The sequence below is a fragment of the Thamnophis elegans genome, chromosome 3, assembly GCF_009769535.1.
Source record: "Thamnophis elegans isolate rThaEle1 chromosome 3, rThaEle1.pri, whole genome shotgun sequence".
Lineage (NCBI taxonomy): Eukaryota > Metazoa > Chordata > Lepidosauria > Squamata > Colubridae > Thamnophis > Thamnophis elegans.
Window position 1 is genome coordinate 58643224 of NC_045543.1, and position 21993 is coordinate 58665216.

The 21993-nt window shown below is 41.2% G+C and overlaps 1 protein-coding gene across 2 annotated transcripts in view; it reads left to right on the forward strand.

Annotated features, from left to right (window-relative positions):
* Positions 1–21993, forward strand: part of PTBP3 (polypyrimidine tract binding protein 3) — an 89115-nt gene that overhangs the window by 37608 nt on the left and 29514 nt on the right. For both annotated transcript variants that reach the window (XM_032214685.1, XM_032214686.1), the window contains one exon: positions 20374–20449. In XM_032214685.1, coding sequence (XP_032070576.1) covers positions 20425–20449 — 25 coding nt within the window. In that variant the 5' untranslated portion in view covers positions 20374–20424. The remainder of the gene's footprint in view (positions 1–20373; positions 20450–21993) is intronic.

Here is a 21993-nt window from a genome sequence, read left to right on the forward strand (position 1 = left end):
ACGCTCTGAGGTCAACTTATTCGCCACATCCCTCAATGCTCAGCTCCTGAGGTCCTTCTTCAGGTACCAGACATGGCGGGCAGAAGGGGTGGATGCTCTGTGAAGCCCCTGGCCCAGGGGTCTTCTGTATGCCTTTCCACCCTTACCCCTGATCCCCAGGGTCATACGGAAAATCCTTCGGGAGGGGGCGGAAGGGGTTCTGTTGGCTCCTCATGGCCCCGGAGGCCATGGTTTGCAGATCTCCAGTCGCTTTCAGGGGAGAGGCCCTGGAGAATCCCCCAGGAGAGGATATCCCTCAACCAGGGGTCGCTGGAGCACCTAGACCCTCAATGGCCTCCAGCTGACCGCTTGGCTCTTGAGCAGAGCATCCTGGGGAAAGACCTCTCCCCCCTCCCCCCCGGTGATACAGACTATCCAGACTGCCCACACACCCTCCACGGAGCGTATCTATGGCTCCATGTGGCGGGTCTTTGCCTCATGGTGTAACTCCCTGGGGTACAATCCTATCCAGGCGATAGTGCCACAGATTCTGGACTTCCTCCAGGCAGGCCTGGACAGAGGGTTAGCTCCTAACATGATTAGGAGACAGGTTTCAGCCATCTCATCAGTTCTCCTGCGTGGCAGGAACCAGAGCTTGACTCGCCATCCTATGGTCAGGCAATTCCTCAAGTGGGCTTCCAACCCCAAACCGCCCATGGTATTCAGGTACCCTTCCTGGGACTTACACAGGGTAGGGGACCAATGTTCCCTCTATTTTTTTTTCAGTGTGTGCGGAAAAGTATAGTGTTTGAGCGACACATTTTCATGCCTGAGCACCTGAATTTTTTTCACAGATGTCACTAAAGACAACAACGGAATCAGTGTTATTTGAAACTCAAAGTTATGTTTATTCAAGGTACCCGCTTAATTAAAAGTGTTATATAATATATAACTATATAATATATATAGTAAATTGAGGACTACTTGTATTCAAGTTCAATGGATGACTCTCTATGGGGAAAGGATCAAAACTTCCCTCTATCCATATTTTCCATACTATGAATTACTTTATATGCTTTATACTTCCCCCCTTACTATCCAATAGTCTGCAGTGATATTAGCAAGTTCTGAATAAATTACCCATTGATGTAGATTAGCAATTGGGGTATATAAATCTATTTATTGAGTTGCATGTATACAACATTTATATATTGGCTGGCTGTAAATTATATTTAACCACTTGTTTTTATATGATGATCCAAGAACTGGAACCATTTGCTGTATCAATGCTATGGATGGTAACACCTAGCTGACCATGGCTGATCCCCCCAAAACTAGTAGACTCTTTACTGCTGCCAAAACAATCTACATGGAGGTTAGGCCAATTTGAACTTGCTAAAGAAATCTGATCAGTCACTTTTGAGAGGATGAACCAACAGAAAATAAAGTTGGTTTTCAATATATTAAATGGCTCATTTAATATACAGCCCTTTCATATGCAAATAGTATAATAATGCATGGAATGTGTGATGATTTGTAAGTACTAATTTTCAGACGTAAAAATATAAAGATGCATAAAAGATGCGAACCAATACCGTAGGTTAGTTTTCTGTTTTCTGAAAATTATCCCTTTCTTCTCTTGTGCCATTGGTAAAAAAACAGAAGACTAATTCAAAGCATTTAAAAAGAAAATACATAATGACAGCATGCAAGTGTCAGCAAAAGCCTCCCCCTGACAGATAAGGGAAAGAGGTATATGACCCTACACTTTAAGAATTAACCAGAAAGGAATCCCCCTCCCAGACTAACGTGTGTGTGTGTGTGTGTGTGGGTGTGTGTTTCGCGCCTATACTTTGCAATAGATAAGTGCAACAGATCGATTGGGATCCTGAAATCCAACCGCTTCCCCTAAGGCAGAATGCTCTAATGTGCTTCCAGCAGCCCTTTGGGGCCGGTGGTCCTGTTCACGATTATCACAAGGAAGCTCTGCTCCGTTAAGTGGAGATTACTTTCAGGAAAACAATTTGCGGACTCGCCACCTGCCTTATGCACTCAGAGCTTCAAAAAACAGTCCCAGATAGATGCCATAAGTGATGGGGGCTGCAGGTTCCGGGAGATTGAAGCGCTCCGCTCTCTCCTCAGGGAAAGAGGACGCAACCACCAGGAGCAGCCCCAGCACCCGCCAAACCACACAGCAAAAAGAATGTGACGTGCCCATCCGAACTGAGGCAGAGCCGCCACCGCCGCAATTCCCTCTCCACTGCCGCCTCCCTCCCGTCCATCACACATTTCCTTCTGCGGAGGCCGAATCTACCCCCAAGATGCTCCCGCCTTTTATTCATGACCGCCTTTAAGTTGCTCGTGGTGATTGGCTGGGCCTGCCGAAAGACGGAACTGGCTTGGCAGCATAGCCACTCCTTGACAAGCTTGAACAGAGTCCTGGGCCAGGGGTTGCTAGTGGTGGTGGCTGGGGAGGATTTTTACCTGCCGAGCTTGTGAATTCCTCTCGGTCATAAATTGCGTGGCGTCATTTTGGCTTCATTGCTCGCCCCGGCTGGGCAGTTTCATTTTGGGAGAGGAAGGCGGCTGGTAGAGCCGAGGATTTATCATGCTAAAAAACACTGAGCGGCCGTTGGGAACTGCTGCGTGGCATTTTCTTGACACGTGCGCGGCCGCGCATCCGCGCACCTTGGAACAGTGTATGGGACACTCTAGCAGGTGCTCCATTTGAGCCTTTATGAACAGTTTCCCTTAAGTTACTGACTCTGAAGGTGGCCTTTCTGGTGGCCATCACCTCCGCCAGGCGGATATCCGAGCTGCAAGCTCTGTCCACCAGGGAGGATCTCTGAGTCTTCCACCAAGACAGAGTGGTCTTACAACTGGATCCGTCCTTCAGCCCCAAGGTGGGCCCCTGCTTCCATCGAGCCCAGGAACTGATTTGCCCAACTTCTGTCAAGACCCTTCTCACCTGTTGGAGAAGAAGTGGCACACTCTAGGCGTAAGGAGGGCTCTGAAGATTTACCTCAGGAGAACCAGGCCAAACAGGAAACCCGAAACTCTGTTTGTCTCCTTCCAACCAGGGTCCTGGGTAACAAGGTAACTTCCACCACAATAGGCAGGTGGTTGTGAACCTGCATTGCCACTGCATACCAATCGCAGGGCTTACAGACACCAATCATATCACAGCTCACTCCACGCGCAGTGCAGCCACACCCACAACCTGGGCCACGCAAGCATCCCTGGCTGAAATCTGCAGGGCAGCCACGTGGGCTTTCCCCTCTCCCTTTGTTAGGAACTATAAACTGGACTCTTTTGCCTCAGCAGAAGGCTCTTTGGCCGCAGGGTGTTGCAGGCGGTTCACAGGGTGGGGCCCATGCTTCAACTGGCATGAGTGGGGGACATGGAGCCTCTGGGGTCTCCCTCCCTAGGGACGTGTAGGCTTTGGTACGTCCCATTCTGGATACTCCTACCCCCTCACTATGGAGAAAGGGCGTTGGTACTTACCTGATACGCCTCTTCTCATAGTGGGGGGAGGAGTATCCAGTCTCTCCCTGACTATGTTTGTATGACTAAGGGTTATGTTCATTGTTTATGAAGTTATATAAATATTGATGTTGAAGACGATAAAAGCTAAGAACTGAATTAAGAGTCTGGAGTGAATGGTGCAACGAGTCGGATAGAGCTCTTCGTCAATAATGGGGAATATCTGGTGGCCAGGGGCGTTGCCCAAAGAGCTTATCTGACTCATCCAATCATGAGAGGACAAGGTCAACACATTCTGGCTTCTCCTCCCCCCACTATGAGAAGAGGCATATCAGGTAAGTACCAACAGCCTTTCTACTATCTCTCCCTGTGGAAGGGAGTTTGGTCCTAGATTTCCCTCTTGTCTAGAGACGACCTCCAGCATAATAGCTCCAGGCCTGAGGCCTCAGTCACACCAACCACAACAGGCTTTGTCCCTTGCAAGTTGTGGATGCTCAGCTGATCAATATGATAGCCATTATTTCAGAGGCCATCTGGCAGGGGATTGCATCAGGTTTACAACAGCGGGCTTCCCCACAGTCCTCAGAGAGAAGCAGGACCCCGGGTCACAGGGAAGGCCGGGACTCCCAGGGAGCCTTTGCCTGCCCAGATAGACGGGCTCCAAGATCGCCGAGCCAGTCATCCCTCTCAGGCGAGGAGGATGTCTGCAGGGCTTCCAACTTTTCTGAGGACGAAGGTCTCAACCCCAATCAACCTACCTTCGTTGGCCTTTTCCGGCCTTCTCTCTTTAGGTCCCTGCTGTTTAAGGCACAAAAGTAGCTAACATAGGGACTAGTCAGCTCATGTAGTCAACCCCTTCCTGATTGGGGGACATAATGGACCCTCTCTTCTCTGAACCTGCTGTACAGAAGGAGGTGGTCCCTTCTCCCAAATTACTCTCAGATGTTGTTCAGAGACAGTGGGCTTCCCCAGGATAGGGGCCTTTTCCCAATAGGACAAGCGCTTTTATAATGTGGGTTCCGATTCGGCCAAGATCCTAGAGGTACCGGCTGTGGATGCACCTGTGGTAACACTGTCTTCTACCTTGGTCATCCCTGGTACTCCTGAGGAGTCACTTTGACCAGAAGACAAAAAGTCCAAACAGACCTTGATGAAGAGTCACCAGGCTGCCGCTTGGGTGGTGAGAGCCTCCATGGCTTCATCCTTCTTTAACACGGCTTCCATTCCATGGCTAAAACAGCTGCAAGGTAGGATCCCCACTAGCAACACCAGGACCTCAGTAAGCTCAAGGCAGCAATTGAGTTTTCTGCAGATGCTTCCCTGAATGCGACCAGGTTCACTTCTAAGTCCATACCTCCTTGGTGGTGACCAGGCGCCTCCTCTGGCTTAGACAGTGGCAAGCTGATGCCAGGAATAAGTGGTGGCTGGCCTCTGCTTCCTTTTCAGGAGACCGACTATTCGGTGTGCCCCTGGAACCCCTACTCATAGAGTTGAGGGACAAGCGGATGATCTTGCCTTCCCTCTACAGGATGTCCAAGGGCCGTTCCTTCCCCTATTATCACCATTCACCCTTTTGAGCCCCGGATGGGGGATTCAATCTCCCTCATCTGCAACAACGTTTCCCCTTAGACAGGGTCAGCAGCAGGATAGAGCAACCAGAAATGATCAGTGTTATCTGCCCAAGAGGTCCTTCAGGGGTGGAGCAGTTCGTCCCTTCTGGCGTCAAAAGTGACTGCCCAGAGAACATTCCCATCAAGGGCCGATTGGCCTTCTTTGCCAACCAATGGGAGGAGATCACCACTGATGCTTAGATCAGGGAGATGGTAAAATTTGACCTCTCCCTCAAGTTTCTCTCTTACCCCCTGAGGTTTTTCATCAGCTACTCTGTCTCGAGATCGGGGAAAGAAACTCCTCGTGGAACAAAAGATTCAGCATCTCTTGGAAATCTTTGTGATTCAGCCTGTTCCAGAGGATCAAAAGAGACAGGGATTTTACTCCCTCTTGTTCATTGTCCAAAATCCTTGGGTGGGGGGTGTTGGAGAGCCATACTTGATTTAAAACACCTGAACTGCCATATTGTCTACCAGCGGTTCAAGATGCATTCCCTTCTGACCAACTTAGGGAGTATCCAGAGGGACGTATGTCTCCCCTCAGTAAATCTCACAGAGGCATATCTATATGTGCCAATCCACCCAGCTTATAGGCAGTATATTCAATTCTGCTAACAGCGGAAGCATTTTCAGTACAGGGCCCTTTCCATCGGGCTCTCATTGGCCCTCAGGATGTTCACCAAACTCCTAGCTGCCGGGGCAGCCCATATCTGTACCAGGCCAGTCAGAATCCAGTGCAGTGGTGGGATCCTGTTCCAAACAGTTCTTTTCTGTGGATCGTTCACATCTCTGGCACACCATCCCTTGATACAACGGTTCCTGTGAGGGGCCACCAACTCTGACCTCCAATCGTTATGCAACATGGGACTTGACCAAGGTGCTGCATTTCCTCATGGGGCCCCATTTTGAACCCCTAAAGGACACTTGCTTCTGCTACCTTTCCTTTAAAGTTGCATTCTGGATGGCCGTCACATTGCCCAGGTGGGTTTCGGAACTGGCAGCCTTGTCAGTAATGCAGGACTTGTGCATCTTCCATTCCGACAAGAGTTGTATTAAGACTTGACCCTTCATTCGTACCAAAAGTCAACACTAGATTTCACTGTGCTCAAGAGTTGATACTACCGAACTTTTGCATGTCACCAGTTCACCGTCTTATATGACAGTGGCACACGTTAGATGTCAGAAGGGCGCTTCACATCTACCTCCATAGGACATCTTCGATACGTCACACGGAAGTGCTCTTTGTCTCATTTCAGCCAACCTCCATGGGACACAAAGCAACCCCTTCCTCATTGGGTCGTTGGATACCGGCCTGCATTGCGAAAGCCTATACAGTGCAGTCTCAGCCACTTCCAGGGCGCATCACCGCTCACTCCACCAGGAGTGCGTCCACGTCAGCTGCATGGGCCAGGCTGCAGGCTTCACTGGAAGAGGTTTGTTGAGCCCCCACCTGGGCCTCTCTGTCTCCATTTATCCGCCATTACAAGATAGATAGCTACGCATCAGCAGATGTGGCCTTTGGCAGGCGGGTTTTGCAGCAAGTTCACACGAGCCAGGTGACTGACCGGGACAACAACCTACCCGTGAGGATAGGCCAGGCTTTGGTATGTCCCATTCCTGGATGCTATTTCCACCAACAATGTAAAATGCGTGTTGGTTTTACGTGAGATACCCATTCTCTGGGCAGGTGGAGATAGCATCCAGCCCCACCCTGTAGGAGGTCCGGTCCTGGGTCAGCAAGGAGAGACTTTCCATTCATCACATGTCAGTCTGCAGCAACGCCTTTGTCAAAAAACTGGGTGGAGCTACCAGAGGAGGTGGGACATTGAAATTTGAGGACTCAGTCTGATTGGATAACAGACAGAGTTATTAACCCATTTCTGGATGCTATCTCCACCTGCCCAGAGAACGGGCATCTCAGGTAAGACCCATTCTCTGAACTATTTTTTATTTAACATGATAAAAAGATTCTTCTGTCTTTTTGCTGTGCTCCTTGCTTGCGGATTTTTGTGCCTGAATGGAGAATGCTATATTGTCAGAAACACACCAGAAAAAGAATACTGTGTATTTGTCTCTGTAAGTAGATTGCACTGCCTTTCAAATGATGGTAATTTATTACCAGTAAATATCAACTTTTGGATATAATAATACAGAAAAATAAACAATGGAATGTTGTATATGCAATAGCTTTTTTTTTTTTAAAAAAAACTTTTCTTGCTAAACAGAATTTTGATGGACTATCTTTAGGTCTAATGTCAGATGTACAATCCTAAAAGCTTATTTTATCTAGTCTAAAACTTTTAATTACATAGGTTCTATCTTTTCCTTGATACTATGAACTTTGTTCCTTTGATAAAAGATACATTTTCAGTCTAGATTTGCTGTTGTTCTTCAATCCATTTGTAATCTGCTTCATCACTTCTGCCTGTTTGTAGAAGAGATTTATTATAAGTGCAAATCTTAGCTAATATGGAACAGTGAACATGTTAAAAGAGTCTCTTTGTTTTAGAATTTTCATAAGCACTCGTTATATTCTGTTGGCAAAGTTGTTACCTTGTTTAATATTGATCTGTTCTGTATTGGTAGCATTATAGTGTCCTAATCTGCAAAAGAATTATTTGATGACATGGATTATTTTGGAGCTCTTGCTAAAGGAGGGATAAATAAACTTATACTCTAGAGCAGTGTTTTTCAACCTTGGCAACTTGAAGATGTCTGGACTTCAAGTCCCAGAATTCCCCAGCCAGCGAATGCTGGCTGGGGAATTCTGGGACTTGAAGTCCAGACATCTTCAAGTTGCCAAGGTTGAAAAACACTGCTCTAGAGATCCCTTAAAATTCAACTTCTGTCATGCCAAAAATAGCATGGCCAGTAGCAAGGGATTATGATTTTTGTAATGCAGTCATCTGGAAAACACATGGCACTTCTGGTGGCAGAGTAAATTAGCTTAATGTTCTCAGTGTGATTTTAGTGCTGTATGTTTAGTTAGAAGTGCAAATGTACCGGGCGGCCTCCGGGATGGCTGGGCCTCTGTGCCGAGCGACGGGAGGCCTGAGGTGGCTGAGTCGACTGCTTCGCCCCGGAGGCAAGCTAGGCCCGCGCCCCGGACTGCGGCGGGCAAGTGAAGGTGCACATATTAATACTGTGTACCGCCAATTTTCACCACCACCACGGTTCGCAGTAGTCATCGGTGAAGCATCCAGTGGTCTCATGTGGTTCTGGATTTTGTGGCGCTTCTGGCATGACCCAGATGAAGTGCTGGGTCACTTTCCATTCCCAGATCCTTCTTTGTGGACAGATGAAGAGCTAGGAATTCCTCCAGATGATGAATAATAAACATGTGGTTTCAAAGTGGCTCTTAAAATATGATAATTTGCTTAATAAGAAAGCATTAATTAAGATCTACTGTTGCAAAACAAGGAATATCACATTAAAATTGAACTACACCAGAAATGTCTGCAGTGCTATTTATTTCCCAATTGTAGGAGCATATTTCACTATCCTATTTCTCCTTGTATTTTGTTTCAACCAATTTGTTTTCCTAATAACAGTAGGAATTATTCAGATGTGGAACATCAAAATACATTTAAAAAATAAATAACAGTAAGCAGATTTTTTTAAAAAACCACTTGAATCAGCATTTAGAATATGGTCTAAAGGATGGAGTTGTGTTATGACAGTCTTGTTCAAATGCTGTTTGAATAATTATTTAAATCTACTTAAAACAGATTCATCTGAATTATTTGTCTTCATTGTTTATAGACTACAGAATATATTTTGCTTTACATTAAGTATGAATTTTAACTAATAAACTATAAAGCCAGAAAAAAAAAAAAAAAAAAAAAAAAAAAAGAAGTGCAAATGTACCCAATGAATCTATTATGAGTATGGATTGATGGATAAATCATCAGAATTTTGTTGAAGTCTTGTAAAAAAAAGCCACCATTGTCAATCTCTAAAATAAGATTTTTTAGAGTTTCTCAGGCCCCTAAACTTCTGAGAGAACTTGATGGGATTTCATGAGAGACTGAGAGGGAAAATCACTCAAACTGCATCTCGTTATCAGGGCTTCCAGGAATCTTTTTAATTGACAGGTTGTACAACCTGAAATTGTTTGAAAATTCCTTTTGTAAGAAATCCTTAATGAGCTGTCAGCAAATTGCAGTTCAAAATAGTGATTGAGATTGAAAGGGCACATTATGATTTGGAGATTTGTGCAGATGCATATAGCAGCTGTCACAAACACTGTTAAGGAGCTTTTATCTTTTTCTGGGTATCTGCTTCTCCCCTACATTTCTGAATTCATGTTCTTAGCACTATGTTGCCCCTGACTCCAGTTGGTAAAATTATTTTTGTCTAGGAGGAAAAAAGATATGTGAAATAAAACATACCCAAACATTCCTAATATATACTAGAATAGTTTGAAATCAGGATCTTAGGGCAATTTGTTCAAAAAGAATTGTAAATATTGTTCTACTTGCTTACATTTTAAGTTAATCAAAAATATGACCAGAAGGAATTCCCCATATACACAACAGGCTTTCTAGTTGTTACTTCATTTAGATAGCATTTGGTATTTATTTACATAGTAACAGCTATAGCTATTTAAAGAGAGTATATTTTCATTAATCTTTGAATGTAATTTTTATTAAAGATTTTCACATCAGTAAAAAATAAACATGCAATTATATAGAGTGAAATTAAAAAGGGAAGAGTAAAAAGTAAAAGAAAAAAAGAGGGGGGTGCAGGTAGAAAAGCTACTTCCATCCTTTATAGCAGTTGCAAACAAGTTTATTACCTCTCCTTTCTCTTTAAGGCTACTCTCATATTCAATCCCTTTTTAATCAGGAAATCCATAAATCATCAATTCCAGTTGTGGGCTTACAGTTTTTTCTTCTTTTTATGAACTTTAATCTCTTTATTCTGGTGGAGTTGGAATTGCTGAGTAGAGCTAAACGTTTACTAGCAGGATGCCCTTCCTGATGCCTATGTGGAGTTCACAGATATTTTCTCTTTCCACACTGATAGAGAAACATCTTCCACTAGCTAGGATTGAACGCTCAACCTTCTGTGGGAAGCGAACCCTCTTTATAAAACTTGTAATAAGATCCTTGAAAAGACTTCTGTTACAAGTAACCACTTGTTTGTTGCTACTCAATTGCTAAGTTTTATTAATTTATTTTCTTTCAATGCACAAAATTTTGAAGATAAATAATCAAATTGTGTATTTACAAAATAGAGTAATTTTTTCACTTACTAAAAGTACTTTCTTAAGGCAGTAAAATAAATATAAAATCCTAGCCTTACGTTGAATAACTATAAAAATACTAAGTGTCTCAGGAGGAAAATTAAAAGTCGTTTAGGTTTATTACAGAAATTGCAGGAGGTCTTTTACTTTCAATTCCTGTGACTGGTGGAAAATTTGGGAGTGTAACGATCACCTTATTGCATAATTTGGGACTAAAAGTTCAAATGAATTGGCAGAAATCTATTAATAGACAGTATAGATTTCGCCACACCAAATTAATGAAATATTGAATAAAGAGGTTTACTCCTAATACTCTATAACATACTTTTCTAATATTCCTTGGAAGAGCCAGTTGTGCGCATAAAAAAATTCATTATTTGAGCTCCTTTAATTGATTATTTGATTCCTTGCAAAGAACTGTTGTGTTTGAAATCTATGCAAATCTATACAACAGGCAACTATATTAATATAGTCTATGCAGCCAGCAATTAATACAGTTTATGCAATTGATATCTTGGCTTCCCCATTCCGGCCTTCATAATAATGAAAAAGGGTAAGGCTGAAACTAAAACAGTTGTTTAGCTGTTGGGTTTCCCAGTTAAGGAAGCATAGCCCAGAAGTTACTTTTGGAGACTTCATGAATTGATTTATGCCACTGATTCAGAAACCTATTTATTTCTTATTGTAATCAATTTGGTATAAAAAGAGAAATATTAAGAATTTTAAGCTGTTTGTGATTGACCATCTGATAAGAATTTATTGAGGATAAAGTATTTTTATTTTGTTCATCCTATTAGTTTATTATATGGATACTGAATTCATTCCCTCAATGATTGTCATATTTTCTGTGTATGTGTCTGTTTAAGACATACTGGATCCTGATACTGATCTAGCAGGAAGCTTGAGTAATTGATACATTAGACAATGGAACTAGCCATATAGAAATGGTGCCAGTGAGAAAACAAGACTGAACAGCTGCTTGCTCCCTGTGTTAAACTGAGAACCTTGTTTCTAGGGAGATTACTGATCAATTCAATGAACCTGTAGTAAAATGGGTTGTGGGTTGTTTTGTGAGGCTTGTTGCTATTTCATTTAAGTGATTTGGTGCTGTGAAATTACATTCTTTGCATCAGCTTAGCTCTTCCACAATATTTTGTTTCTAAACATTTTCTGTATAGAGTTACCAAGGTCAGATATAATACTAACCTATTTTCCTTTTCATTGAATCTATATAAATACTTGAATGTACCTCCATTTGGCCCTTCTTGTAAACTGACATCAGTTTAACTTTGTTTCTTCAGAACATCTTCCTTCCTTCCTTCCTCCCTTCCTTCCTTCCTTCCTTCTCTCCCTCCCTTCCTTCCTTCCTTCTCTCCCTCCCTCCCTTCCTTCTCTCCCTCCCATCTCAGTGATAAAGTGACACTGCAGTTTACAAAACAATAAAACAAAAAATACAAAATCAGTTAGGCATTCTCATACTTAGGATTTAATATGGATTTGCAAAGTTTTCTGGCTGAGCAATTTTGTTTATACAAAATGTTCATATCTGTGGAAGTAACACTATAATCTGTTTACATATGAAAGAGTGTCCAGTTGTCCTTCACATGGTACAAAGGTTAGTAAAGATGGAGTTTTTAAATCCAACCATATTTACTTAATTATTAGATTTATATACCCTGCCTTTTCTTTAGGAACTCAGGATCGCATACCTAGCACTCCTTTCTGCCTTAAATAAGTAAATAAATAAAAAGATTTCTGAGATATGATGCTACCTATAATCTTTGCTAATTGCCTACGTGTGCGTGCATGTGTGTATAAAGGGAACTTGGAAACATCCTCCAGAAGTTTTGAAAAGAGGATTTGGCTGTTTGCATTCTGTATAATTGTTCCAACAATTATACATCAAATCTTGCTAAAATGGATATTCCTTGACATTGGAAGTCACATAGAAGAGTCTATGAATGAACACAGTGAGAAGTGAGCTCATTTAATACTTTGTATAATCCATTGTTTGTTGCTATATTCCTGCAGTATAATGATTGTAAACTTTTAGATGATAAACATTAGGAAGATTTCCTGAGGAACAAAACTGCAAGCTGTAGGAGAATTATAATGTTCTTTTGGAATTGTTCTTTTGGAATTGTTCTGATTCTTCTTTGTCCAGAAGCTGATTCTTTGGGGAATCATGAAAAATGATACTGGTTCGTTTTCTTAGATTGAAAAAGTAGTGAGCCATGAGCAAAACTAAAATGTTCATAATTTTTTAAAGTTCTAAATAGAGAAAAAATAATTTCCTGCCTATATATACAGCAGTCCTTGGGTTATGATGGCAGCTGGGACTATGATTTCCTCACTTAAGTGATACAGATGTAAAATGCAGTGTCATGTAACCACATTAGCTTAACAACAGAAATCCTGGCAATATTGGTTACTATCATAAACCCAGGACCTTGCAAGTCATTAAATAAAGACCTCACACGATTGTGTAGGAAGAGGCAGGATTCCTAGAAAAGCAGGCCAGTGGGTGAGAATAATGGGATGGGTGCAGTGTTGCAGGCACCAAGGGAGCACAGAACTTTTCTCAGCATGGGACTTGAGGCAGCATTCCTCAGTGGTGGCCTTCTTCAACAATCTCACCCTGCCACTGCTGCCCTGGACTGCTGCTTCAAGAAGTCACCTCAAGTCCTGTGCTGTAGTTAAGCCCCCTCTGCAGGCTTCGTGCCTCAGCAGTCCAGGGCAGCAGTGGCAGCCACAAGTCCCAGCACTGCAGCAGACCTCCCCCTCCCTCCACCATATCAAGCACTCTAGTGGTGGGTTGCTAACCGGTTTACTACTACTTCATTCGTGCTCATGTACGTGCTACACTTCTGCACATGTGCAGAAACTTCCTCCCGCCGCCACTATCAGCTACAAGCTCACTTATAACTCTCACCCACTTGCTTGGGTGAGATCTAAAGTATAAGCTATCTATCCTTTTTCTCAAGTGAATAAGATGACGGTGAGCTGGGGATTGCGGGGCAGGGATATGGTTGTAAGTGCGGGGTGTGTGTGAATATTTATCACATGACCGGGGGATTACTACAACAGCTGGAACTTCAAAAACCAGTCTTAATTCCATTTGTTCAGTACTGTCATAACTCTGAGCAGTCATGAATAGGCATAATTTAAGGATTCCCTGTAAATAAACTTGGAATGTTTTTGCATATCTCCTATCGTTTTATTCGTTGACTATAACATTTTTGAGAGAGACATGCTATTTTTTTTAAAGGACATAACCTGGAACTTTAAATTGTTTTTCACTAATTTTTTCTCCAAAATACTTCTCCAAAATATTTTTATCAGAATATCTTGGAACATTCTGATTCTTTTAGCCTATATTGTTTTAAATAATTCCATAAAATTAGGTCAATTTCTTTGTGGTTGCATATGTTTTTCTGTTTTAATTGAAGTATGCAATATACTTGCTCCTAGAACTCTGTTGGCTAACAATATTAAATATATTATATGGAAGCATGTATGCCTTGTGGTGGTCCAGTTGAGTCTTCAGGATGTAGCAGTATTCTGTGGTGATTTTTGGAGACTTAATTAGCAATAAGTTATTTGGTTTATATTTTAAGAAATAGTTATGCATTTGACCACGTTAATTAAATCTATATTAATAGAAATTGCAAACCTTAAAGTGACATCTGCTAATAGGATATAGATTATTTAGAGCAAACAAGGAAAAAAAAGCAACTTCATCTAATGACTTCTGTTTACTTTATATTTTTCTTGAATATAAAATTCCTAAAATTAAAAAGAATTTGAACCCCTGGAAAGAGATTGTAACAATTTTCTATGTGACAATACATCAGATTAAAGATTTGAAGACTTTTAACTATTTAGAAATAATGCTTTGTAAGCTTCATGAGATAGCATTGCATTTCATCATTTATCAGTGGCTATGACCAGAATTTATAATTTTTTAATGAATTGATCAACAAAACTAAAGACTGTAGTGATTAGATCTTTCCCCAGATTTTCTCAAGCAAAATGGCATGGTACAAACTGCAGCCCAATTATATTTGTAGCAGTTTATATTTAATTCTTCATAGCAGATAAGAGATTATCTGTTTTACTCTGTACATTTCATATTCTTCAGATGCTTTTATTGTATGGGAGCTCAACAATTTGCACCCTTCTTTCTATCGTTGGAGTTGGGGTATGTGTTTGTGGGGGGAGAGACCCTCAGTGCAGAATTGTGTAGTTAATCTGGCATAATTCTGCATCTTCAAAGTTGGAAGGTGTTTGATAACCCATGTGGTTCATCTGCTTATGAATCTTGTCTTTTTCTCAATCTGTTTCTGATTTACATGGGGAAGTTGGCTGGTACTGCAGACTTGAATTCTTTGTCTTATTTTGACATATAGCCTATACCTCTGATGGCAAACCTATGGAATGCATGCCACAGGAGCACGCAGAGCCCTTTCTGCCTGCATGCCAGCTCTTGCCCAACCCAGCTCCACCATGCATCCGTGCACACCTCCTGCTGGCCAGCTGGTCTTTGGGTCTCTGCTGCGCATGGGCGGAGCACATGTGCAGGGTGCATGCGTGGGGTGGGGCACACGTGCAAGGGGTGCTTGCATTGCATTTTGGGGGTTTTGTGCACCCACATGCCCCCCACACCCCATTTTAGGCTTGGAAGGCCTCCTGTACCAAACTGGAAGCCCAAACGAGGTGCAGGGGGAACATTTTGGGCATGGAAAGCCTCCTGCACCAACCTTGAAGCCAAAAATGGGTGAGGGGGCAGGGGGCGGGGTGCATGCAGGGTGTGTGTGCTCATATTTCATTTTGGGGTTTCACATGCACGCTTTGGGCACTCAGCACCAAAAAGGTTAGCCATCGCTCGCCTATACCATACTAAAAGGTTAGGTGTAGTTCATATCCTCCCCACCCCCCACAGCAAACCATAATCTTTGTCATTGATTAGGTGTGGGCGACAAGTTAAGCTGCAACTTTGCTTAATATTTATCCTGCTCAATATCTGGCTCCTTTAGCAAATAGAATTACTACTTAAAGGTTGCTGTGTACATAATTCTAATTTGTATCTGTCAGGACATGCTGGAGAGGAATGTTAAATCCAAACAATCTGTTGTTTTTGCTTATCTTGAGAGGAGTAGGCAATAACAATGCACACTAGACAAATTATCTTTGTTCAATATTAAACAAATTATTGTTTGGTAAAGCTAATATCAAGCTAGTATTGTGTATATGTGTGTGGCAGATTTCAGCCCACGTAGATTTTATGGTGCTGCTTACGAATGGCTTGAGTATTAAAGTCAACTGCTTCTTCAAATATAAATAGGGATCTCTCATTTATTAGCAACTTTGCAACAGACTTTTTTCTTTGGTAACAAATAATAATAGTTCATTTTAAATTGGATTTCTTTCAATTAAAAATAACATTTTGCAAACAATATGTATTTTATTAAATCTGGAAATGTTAGTATAGTATCCTCACAATTAATGCTCTATAAAATCAATAATTTTGCTAAATAAATTGAATTATAAGAGGGTCTTCTATGACCAGCTTAATTGTTCTTCAAATAGCAATATTTTATGAGGGTTTTTAAGCTTAGTAGGCTTGTGATTACATAATAAATCCCAGTGTTCTTTACCATTAGTCATATTGTCAGTGACTGCTTTTTATGATAGATCAGGAAATTCTCTATCCTTAATTGGCTTTCAAACTGTCATTTTTTAAAAAACTACAGTAATGAATTTAAATAATTCATTAAATAATTCAGACATTACTTTGACTATCAGTGATGCTCATTCAGTTTTGTTTGTTTTGCCTGTATATGTGAGAAGAAGGATGGGCCAAGATAGAACTAAACAAAAGTGGGCAAACATTGGAAAACAAAAGAAAACTAGTATGTTTGCAGATTGCTGGTATTATTACTGTAGGCCAAGAAATTATCTATAGCTATGTATGCAAATAATGCTAAACTATAATTCTTTGAAATGCTGACTTGTGCATGATGACTGAAGATTAAGGAGACATATAATGTATCAATGGAAAAGTTAGGGTTAATCTCATTTAAAACAACTTTCTTCAGGCAGATTTAAATCCATTCTATTTTGCAGTGGGGAAAAATAATTTTCTTAAAACTTCAGCTTTTCTAGTTAACTTCAGCGGGCAACCATTTGACCTTCCACTGTTATTAATTGTTGTGTTTCCCAGCCAAATGGATGTGTAGCAGTTGCATCGTTATATAAGGGACTCCTGCCACATTCCAGACAGAATAGAGAAAATACAGGTTGCTAAAAGGAGGGCATTCACTATATTACTCACTCTTATTGTTGTGGAAGATTTTAGAAGTCTCATATGCTGATTATAAATTTGAAATTTTGTATCTAAATTCTATAAATCTTACAGATATATCCAAACATGAAAGCTGAAGCTTTCTGTCTGCAGACTGGACAGAAATCACCACTTTGAAGACTCTTAATAAAAATGCATACTTACGATATAATAAGTAGTACTATAAAATATGGCAATAATGTATTTATTGAGAATTATTAACCAAGACAAAGTTTAAGCAGCTGGCCAGAGAGGAGTCTAGCAATCAAAATTAGGAATTTTATCAAACCTACCATGGCAAAAATATCACCTGCCCTTTATTTATTTGTATGATTAGTGCTATATTTAAAAAAAATGAAGTACTGTATTTTTCGGAGTATAAGATGCACCGGAGTATAAGATGCACCAAGATTTTGAAGAGGCTTTAAAAAAAAAAAAAAAAAAGGTTTGCTGGTTTGTTTTTCAAAAAAAGGGCCTGAATCCCTTTAGGAGGCTTGTAGAGTGCTCCTGGGAGGGGGGGGGCAAAAACGAGCAAAAAACGGGCCCGTTTTTTTTTATCAAAAAGGGGCATGGATACCTTTAGGAAGCTTATAGAATGCTCCTGGGGGGCGGTTTAAGCAAAACATGGGCCATTTTTCGCTCATTTCTGCCCTCCCCAACCCCCAGGAGCTCTCTGAAAGCTTCCTAGAGGCTCTGCATGGCCATTTTGGTGAAGGGGCGGGGTTTGGGGGGGCAAAAAAATACTGTATTCAGATGCACCCAAGATTTTCAGCCTCTTTTTTGAGGAAAAAAGGTGTGTCTTATACTCTGAAAAATATGGTATGTTCACTTAGGATTTAGATTTTTAAAGTAAAGTCATGCTTGTTATCAGATAAGATTTTGATCAAAATAATTACTGTGGTCTGAGAATAATCTCTGTACTTTAATTTAGTCAAAGGTGAGCCCTTTATGGTTGAAAGTATTGCCATGATGCAAGTGATTATGCATTTTAAGTTTAGTTTTAAAAGTTGTTTTGATAATATAACAATGTTTTTTTAATCATTTATATATCATTTTAGGATTATAGATATTTTTCTGTGCATTAATGGGAATTACAGTTGTCACTTCTATACCATTGCTGAATAAACAGTCTGATTTTATCCCAAACATCTTTAATTTATTGAGATCAAATAGATAACTCTACCAAATCTTTTGAAAGTGTATTGATGCTAACACGTGATTAGAAATAACACTGTTTGACTTCTCTGTGGTGCTATTACTCAGTTTTCCTTGAGGAAAAACTTTGAATGACCCACGCCTTTAATTATAACAAGTGAAACTGGATTCTTCCTTTTTAAGTTTAATGATATCCTCCAAGAGCAAATTTATTATGGCCTTAATTTTCTCTGAAATGCTAAGGAATGCCTATAATTTTTATTTAATAATATGTAATAAAAATCAATTCATAATTTTCACATGGGTATCACAGATATCACGTACTGCAGTTTATTGCTACTTAATTTGGTGAATTTGGGATATGTAATTTTAGTTTCAAGCATTGAACCTTTCCATATAACTGGTGTCAAACTCGATTTCATTGACGGCGTTATCAGGCTTGTGTTTGACCTTGGGGGGGCAGCGTGGGTGTGACCAGCTCAACGTCACTCATATCAGTGCCTGTGGTGGCCTGGAGTGCTCTGCCAGCGAAAATGGTCTCCCGAGCTCTGTTTTCAGCTGCGACGGCCTCTTGCAATCCTCTCGAAGTGAAAACGGATTTTGGGAGACTGTTTTTGCTGGCAGAGGCTTCACAGGCTGGTCCTTCACTGTTTCCAGGGTGGTCCCATGGGCCAGATCTAAGCACCTCATGGGCCGGATCCGGTCTGCAGGCCTGGAGTTTGACAGCCCTGCCATATAAGGTCTTTAAAAACATGAAATGCCTGTCCTGTATTTTATTAATATTTACATCCGTAAGAATTAAAGATGACTAATGACATAAGTAGTACAGCAGCAGCTGAACTGACAAACAAAAGTAATTCCCTTGTGCTGATTTTCCTTTCCCATAGCATGTGAAGTTAGATTTATTATTGTATAATAGATTTCATCACCTGGGATGCTACATGATATATTGTTTCTGTTTCCCTAAAGCGTTGGCAAATATTTTTTAAAAAAATTCTGAAGTTTTGCTTTGAGTTTTGATGCATCAAGATATTGAAGAAATGTTTTTTTTACAGAAAAAGTAATTGTGTGATAAACAATAGCTACGTCTCACTCTACTTGATATTGATCAATATTTTGTACATCATAGTAATGTTTTGTCATGCTATATCAAGTAGATGTGCCTATTTTTATAGTATATCCAGTTTTATAGGATATGCAGTTCCCGTAAGCTATCTACTGCTAGTAGTGCATATACCCCGGATGGCAATTTTTCAGAGCACGTGAGGCGTTGCCCTGTCAGCTGGCCAGCGCGCATGTATGGCTGGCTAGCTGACCAGCCTTTCTTTGAGGCCATTTTTCGCACTCCCCAGGCTCCAGAGGCTTTATAGCACCCTGGGGAGGGCGAAAACAGCCTCCCCCCTGGAGGCCCTCCGGAGGCTTCAGGAGCTTCCCTGAAGCCTCCAGAGCTCAAAAAAACTGGCCCTATGGGCAAACCCAAAGATCAGGAACAGACTTCCGGTTTGCTCGTAGGGCTGGTTTTAGCCCTCCAGAGCCTTCAGGGACTTTCCGGAGGCTTCCCTTAAGGGTCTGGAAGGCAAAAAACGACCCTATGAGCAAACCGGAAGTCTGTTCCTGAACTTCCATTTTGCCCATAGGGCCATTTTTTTTGCACTCTGGAGGCTTCGGGGAAGCTCCTGACGCCTCCGGAGGGTCTCCGGAAAGCGGCGGAGGTTGTTTTCGCCCTCTCCAGACTTATATAAAGCCTCTGGAGCTTGGACAGGGCGAAAAAAGCATGCAAAAAATGGGGAGGAGTGCTGGTTATGAGGGCATGCATGCTGGGGTCGCGCATTGCATTATGGGTGTGGCACGCCCATGCACGACCTCCCTGCAGTCTTCCCCCCCCCCATTTTTTGGCATGCGAGCCAAAAAAGGTTCGCCATCACTGGCATATACTGTACTGGAAAAAGTTGCTAGCAGAAATGGTAAATCAAATGAGTCAGAATTCTACCATACCCCTGTACATCTCGGTTTTTTTTTAAAAAATGGAAGTGTTGTCCATTAGCTTGTCTTTAATTGTGTCTGTGATCCCCAATCAGATGTATTGGTAAAAAGAGTAGGATCTCAGTAATTTAGAAAATAGTTTTGAAATACAACATACTGCTAGAAGAATGATTCTGGAATGTTTTGACTGACTTAATCATGTATAGAAGTTGAACAAAGTGAACAATGAAAAGAGAAAGTGGTAACAGATGTGTAGCTGGGGTAGCCAGTTGTTTGAAAATATAGAGCTATGATCAGTTAGCTATCGTGAACCAATAAATAGAAAAAATATATTAATGTAGAACCTATTTAGCAAGTATTGTTCCTGAAATATTTGCTTTTATGTACTGTTCATATAATGTATTATATTTTTTCAACTTAGTATCCTAATTATCTTATAATGCAACACACAACGGAATAAAAATAGATATTTCATTTATGTTTAACTGCTTTTAATGTCTTTTTAAATTGTATTTTTAACAAAATGTCCATGCCTAAATGAGGATCAAATATATTTACAATTTTCTTTTCAGCGTGGATCTGATGAGCTTCTTCCTTCTGGTATCACATACGGGACTCTTACGATGAGCAATCCTACTCCTGCTACTGGTATGATTAAGAATGCATTTTGTATATGCTCCTATAAATGTTTTCTCAATAAGTTAATGTAGGGACAGATAAGGATGGTTGCAACCATTTCTATCAATTTTTTTTAAGCAGATGGGTTAGAACTTGTGATTTTTGTGATTTTATTAAGAATTTATATGCCGCCCTTTTCCCTGGAGGGACTCAGGGCGGCTTACAATAATGAGAACTGTGAGAATAAGGTCTTGCCTGCAAGAATAAATCAGTGACCATGTTTGCATGTATCCACTGTTTGTTTATTCCATCATATGAACCGGACACTGTGGCATGTTTTCTTGAGGTAATTCAAAATATGAAACTGTAGCTTGTTCTTTTGTTTTACAAGAGGAACATATCACAGTTCCTTAATTTATGAGATGTTAACCATGGAGTGAACTGGCTGGGCTAATGTAGCAGAAAGCTGATCCCATAAAGTGATACTCTACATGGTATCGGACCTGGCTACCTGAGAGACCGCCTCCTGCCAGTTACCTCCCAGAGACCTATAAGATCGCACAGACTAGGCCTCCTCCAGATTCCATCTGCCGGTCAATGTCGGCTGGTGACTCCCCGGGGGAGGGCCTTCTCTGTAGCTGCTCCGGCCCTATGGAACGATCTCCCCGTTGAGATCCGGACCCTTACTACCCTTCCGGCCTTCCGCAAAGCGACTGACCTGGCTGTTCTGGCAGGCCTGGGGCTGTTGATTTATCCAGCCCCATCGTAAGTTATGAATGTTGTGGAATTTTTAATGTTGTTTTTTTATTTTTTGTATGTCCCCCCCTTCCTTTTTTACCTGTAAGCCGCCCTGAGAGTGGGCGGCATACAAACCAAATAAGTAAGTAAGTAAGTAAGTAAGTAAGTAAGTAAGTAAGTGGAAGGTTTGAACTCTCAAGCATTCTCTCCCAGAAGCCCTCTTGAATGTTCACATCCTGTTTCTATCTCCTGTTTCTGATAGCAGCTTAGTAGTTCCTGCTTTCCCCATCTACTTTCCAGAGAACACTTATCTGGCATCCTCTTCCTAACCTTAGTATATATGAGTCAGAGGGCTACCACAGCCTTTAGTGCCTTTCTGGCTATTAGAAGGTAAACAAAGCAGAATTATTTCAATACTGTCGCATAGAGATATTTGCCTAGATTCTTCAGTTCACATTTCTTTCCTGGGAAAACAGCAATAAAGATTTTTTTTTAAAAAAAGAACTAAAATGTAACACACACATCCCATTTCAACTTTAAATATGAAAGTGCAAATAATTAATATTGGTAGGTATAAACGGCATAGCTATATGTATCCCAGTGGTCCAATTTTCAGCTTGAAAGAAAAACTATATTCATATACAGTGCTCTCAGCAGACCCCCAGATAGCAATAGGTGCATACAAGTGGCATGTTCTCCCTTCAGAGGGAAAATACTGCAGTTTAATATTGCAGAGTACAGAAAGATTATAAATAAAATATTTATCTTCATGCTTAGCCTGAAGAATGGGAAGAGGTTTCACACACACACACACACAAATGTGAACACCAAACATG